Raw genomic sequence first — 5,265 nt, 5'->3', positions numbered from 1 at the left:
GGCCACAACAGTGAGAGGCCCGCGTGCCGCAAAAAAAAAAAAAAAAAAAAAAAAAAAAAGGAGGTGTGTGAGAAAGGAAGAAACTGTCTCAAGAGACACTTCAGTGGTTGTGCTTCATTTCTTCCTACGTTCCCTTTTAAATTTTCCTATATAGTTGGTTCTGCTTTAAAAAGCTCAAAAGAAACTGCTTCTAAACCAATTACAAGATAAAGGGCCTTACCTGTATGCAAGTGCCCCAGCAAAGTGACTCTCAATATAAGTGTCCATTACAGGTTTAAAATGATGAAATTTGCTATCTTGCAGCAAATTTATTATGTGAACCTAAAAAAAAAAAAATTAAAAAATGGAGCTTTATAAAACTGAACACAAACTAAGATTTTTTTTTTGGTAGAGGGGAGGGGGAAGGTTTCTTTTCAAGTAAGCTCATGCTATTATGTGCACATTTATAAACAGCCTTAGGAAAGTCAAGATTAAGAGACAAAATTAAGATATAGTTAAAGTGAATTTAAACTCACCAAAGAATCAAACACTTTAGACCCATATTTTTGGGAATTTTCATCTAAAATTCCAAACAAGGTATCCAGTGTATCTTGCAGAAACTGTTGGATAAAGAAGTAAAAGCATAAATAAAATATCATCTGTTCTTCCCCTCTAAATATTCTTTATCCCATAAATTTCTAAGAGAGGGATAACAAAATAGCATATACCTTTACTATCTCTGAGCCATCAATTTCTTTTAATTTAGAGAGACAGCCTGTGATCTTGTCTGGGTGGGTTCTCCATTTCAAAAGATCAAGCATATCACCTTTCCAGACAGAAAAGGAAAATTAGTTGCCTTAATAGAGAACAGCCTCTCACACGAAAGTGTTCTACTGTAAACGCTGAATTCTTACCCACATTGCCTCTTGGTCACCCAAGTTGCAGGCTCCCAGGCCCTCCCACTAGGCCTCTAAATGGCATTTATTACAGTGTATTCTAATTATTTCTCCCTTCCCAATGCCCTTGACTTACAAACTCCTACTTATCCTTCAGTTCTCAGGCTAGCTATCTGTCTTTGCCCCCACTAGACTGTAAATTCCAGCAGAACAAGAGAGTGTGCGAGTTTGGCCCTAACATATACTGCCAGCATTTGGAACAGGGCAGGCACACAGCAGGCACTTGGTAAATACTGGCTGAATGATTTTCTGCCTCCTCCCATTAAAGTGGGAGATTCTTGAGGGCTGGGAACCCACTTTATTCATACTTGTGCCCCCAGCATATGGCACTCTGCCTAGCAACAAATTCCACTTGGCAATGAAGGTCTTCTTGACAATGTGGCCCAAATCTGGCATGATTAGAAGGTCCCTGCACAGTGATGACAAAGCCAGTCAACTGTCAGACCATCTAGTGAGCCTTTGGACCTGAGAGGGCCAGTTCCTGGACTCCATGATCATCTTCCATACTAGACTCTGGCCCAGCTCTTCAATTTCCTCCTTTCCCTGAACTGACAACACGTGGGCCCTGAGTCTAGCAGGGTCCTCAGGGAACCTCTTCACCTGGTGAGGGAATAAATCCTTCCCTCATCCTTCCTGGGCAGAAGGTCCTGAACATGGTGTCCAGCTTCACTGGTCTCCAAAGGGATCAGGGAGACGGTGGTGTCTGGAGGCCAATGAAAGCAGTAAGAACTGACAAGGCATGTGCGAGCAGGATGTGCCCCGGGCAGGGGAACCTGGCAGGGCTGGTCTCCTGGTGCTCAGTGGGGCTGAGAGACTAGAACGGCCAAGAGAGAAGCCAGGAGGGCTTTTCTACTTCAAAGCACTTGTTTCAAGAAAAACCCAAATGGGACTTGCTGAGAGACAGAAAGACCGATGTGGAAACAAGAAACAAAGCAAACAAACACAATCCAAGAGATCAAGGAAGAGTAGTTATGATGAGAAAGAAAATATGATGTAGTGAATAAAGATGTGAAAAAAGCATAAGAATCTCAAGAGGAAATACAAGCAACCTCCCCCAAAGTCAGATTCAAAAGAAAAACTTCACAAACAACTTAAAAGAAAGAAATTTGGTACTAAATGAGAATATTTCCCTATAACAAATAGGGGTAAGAGGAGGAGGCGGGTTTAGAACTAGAAAAATGAGGGAATTTTTTTTCAATACTGACATTGAAAAAGAGACTTATGACTATTTTCATAACAGAAAATCCTGAAAATTTTAAATATTCATGTCTAACTTGGACACCCTGGAGGTATGATTGAAACCTTTTAAAAAATGATTGGTCATATTTAGATGAGCGATTCCACAGGGCAAGACCAGCTGCAGTAGATGTGGCATTCCAGGATTCTCCTCCTATGTTTGCTACCTCCCTCTGACTTCCTGCATCTAACTTCAGGATGCCTCCCTTCCCTGGCAGCCCCTCTTTTGAAATTCCCCCGACCATTCACTCTTCACTTCCCACTCCACGTCCCGTCCAGCGCTCACTCCGTCCCCTCCCTCTCTTTCCCTGCCCTTCAGAGCGAGGCTGCTACAGAGGCGTGCAGGACGCTGCCCACCGTGGGGGTGGGTGGGGGGTGGAGGGTGTGCAGGGGAAGATGGCAGCTCTACCGGCTGCAAAGTGGCATCAACAGAGGCAGCAGTGGGGCACCAGGAGTAGGACTGTCATCAGCAGAGCCGGGCAACAGATGACAGTGGTCCAGACAATCAGATCAGGATGGGGCTGTTCATCTTTCCTGTGAGAAGCCTGAGGAATTTTGAGACTGCTCCCGATGGAGCCAAGAGAAAAGTAGTATGTCCGTCTGGACATAATTAATCATGTATGCCAGCCCTCTCATTGTTATCTTTTAATTTCTATATATTATAAGATATTTTCCTCAAAAGCCTATTTTAAGGTGTGTTGTGTGAGGAAACATTTTTTTTCCTTAGCAAAATGTCACTGTTACAGAATTAAAATAAAAAATTTAAATACTTAAAAAAAAAATTCATGTACGCCAAGAACTCAGAATCAAGTCAAAATTGTCATCTCTTAGGTCTCTATTTTAGCCATTTGAAGATACATTAGTTACAAATTTGGAGCTAGGACCTACTACTGAAAAATGTGAATTTTATACATTCCATTCAATTATCATTTACGTGTATACTGACTGTATGCCTAATCTTTACCAAGAGCTATAAAATAGGTAGATGGCATGATCCCTACTTTTGTTTTTTTTAATCACAATCTCAGGAAGAGACTGAATAAACCACCCATCACTGGGGGGAGGAAAGGAACGTGGGGCAGTAAGTACCTGCACAAACGTTAGACTTAATTTAAGCACTGTTTTTATTTTCTCGTAACTTTTTAAACAGTTGTGTTTAACAGTCCAAGGAAGCTGACAAACAAGTAATTTCTTTTCTGATCCCCACTTTTAAGAAGCTTAAAATATCTACTCGATTTGGCAATCACAGACGTCTAGCTGAGTGCTCTGGCCTCGGTATGCTATCTAAGAATGACATTGGAACACAGACAGAGTGTGCAGACACACTTTAGAAACCCTGAAATGCAAATCTGCTCTAGGAAACTGTTCCTAGAGACCAACATCACTTACTAAATGCCCAATTGTAATGGTAATGGGATTTGTAAACTTTCCAAGTCAAGTAAAATGAATACAAAGCAATTTAATTCCAATTTGGAACTGGATTACTTCTACACAGAGACATGTGTCTAGCATGTGAATTTCAGAAAGCTCAACTAACTTCCTTCCTCCTTCCCATGTCTGAAACACACTATTCATTTCCTGCTTCATTTTGAGCTGTCTTACACTGACAAGGTTAATCAATGTCAAAATGATAATTAAGCACTTATTAGTCTTCAACAATGAGTCAAGCATTGCCTTCCATATAGAGAGATGTTTAATATAATGGTTTCATGAATAGTTTATTTACCTGAAAATGTTCTCTGCTTTTACAAAGTAGCAGCTTCTAATTATCAGGATTTTGTTCCCTCTGTCTTATGTTCACAATTCTAATATCCTAAACCCTAGAACTAGAAAAAAATGAAGGATGCAGGGCCAAATATTTTTTTTTAATTTTTTTTTTTTTCTGTATGCGGGCCTCTCACTGCTGTGGCCTCTCCCGTTGTGGAGCACAGGCTCCGGACGCGCAGGCCCAGAGGCCATGGCTCACGGGCCCAGCCGCTCCGCGGCATGCGGGATCCCCCCAGACCGGGGCACGAACCCGCGTCCCCTGCATCGGCAGGTGGACTCCCAACCACTGCGCCACCAGGGAAGCCCAGGGCCGAATATTTTGATGGCAGATAATCTATTGTTAGATTTGTGTCATTGGCAGAACAATAGTCCCCAAAGATGTCCGTATTCTAATCCCTGGAACCTGTGAATATGTTTATCTTACATGGCAAAAGAGATTTTACAGGTGTGATTAAGTTAAAGATCTTTTAAATAGGGGTATTATCCTGGATGATTTGGTGGGCCCGCTCTAATCACAGGGGTTCCTAGAAGATGGAAGATGGTTAGAGTCAGAGAGATGTGAAGATGCTATGCTGCTGGCTTTGAAGATGGAGAAAGGGGCCAGGAGCCAAGGAATGCAGGTGGTTCCTAGAAGCTAGAAAAGGTAAGTAAAAGGATCCTCTCCAAGAGATTTCAGAGGGAATGTGGCCCTGCCGACACCTTGAATTAGGCCCCATGAAACTGACTGCAGACTTTTGACCTCCAAAATTGTAAGATAATAAATTATTGTTGCTTTAAGCCAATAAGCTTACAGTAATTACTACAGCAGCAACAGATAACTAATATAAGCTGAAAATAGTCTAATGGAGACAATCAGTTAAATGTGAACTTAGACTCTATAACAGACACACAACTAATCCACATGAGATGAATAAAAATTCCACCGAAGGGAGTCAGTAACATGTTGATTTTATTATCTTCATAACCTCCATGGGGTTAGACTGTTCCCACAAAAAATGCCTGAGGTAAATGCTTTATAGTCATTATAGAGTTCTGTCAATGAAGGTTTTATTTAAGTAAAATCATTAACCACTGAATACTGATAAAGTCTGGTATAATGACATAACTTGGCAATAGCTACTTTCAATCAGATTTACTAAAAATGAATTATGTAGTTGATTTTTAAAAAATATTTCCCAGGGGCTTCCCTGGTGGCGCAGTGGTTGAGAGTCCGCCTGCCGATGCAGGGGACACGGGTTCGTGCCCCGGTCCAGGAAGATCCCACATGCCGTGGAGCAGCTGGGCCCGTGAGCCATGGCCGCTGAGCCTGCGCGTCCGGAGCCTGTGC

At 42.0% G+C, this 5,265-nt stretch overlaps 1 protein-coding gene across 4 annotated transcripts in view; it reads right to left on the bottom strand.

Annotated features, from left to right (window-relative positions):
• Positions 1-5,265, bottom strand: part of DOCK4 (dedicator of cytokinesis 4) — a 499,472-nt gene that overhangs the window by 151,908 nt on the left and 342,299 nt on the right. For all 4 annotated transcript variants that reach the window (XM_024128243.3, XM_028489854.2, XM_028489855.2 and 1 more), the window contains 3 exons: positions 708-805; positions 516-599; positions 221-321 (listed from right to left, as the gene is read on the bottom strand). In XM_024128243.3, the coding sequence (XP_023984011.1) occupies positions 221-321; positions 516-599; positions 708-805 (283 nt within the window). The remainder of the gene's footprint in view (positions 1-220; positions 322-515; positions 600-707; positions 806-5,265) is intronic.

Source organism: Physeter macrocephalus, chromosome 5 (assembly GCF_002837175.3).
Source record: "Physeter macrocephalus isolate SW-GA chromosome 5, ASM283717v5, whole genome shotgun sequence".
Taxonomy (NCBI): Eukaryota; Metazoa; Chordata; class Mammalia; order Artiodactyla; family Physeteridae; genus Physeter; species Physeter macrocephalus.
This window is presented reverse-complemented; position numbering and strand designations above follow the sequence as displayed.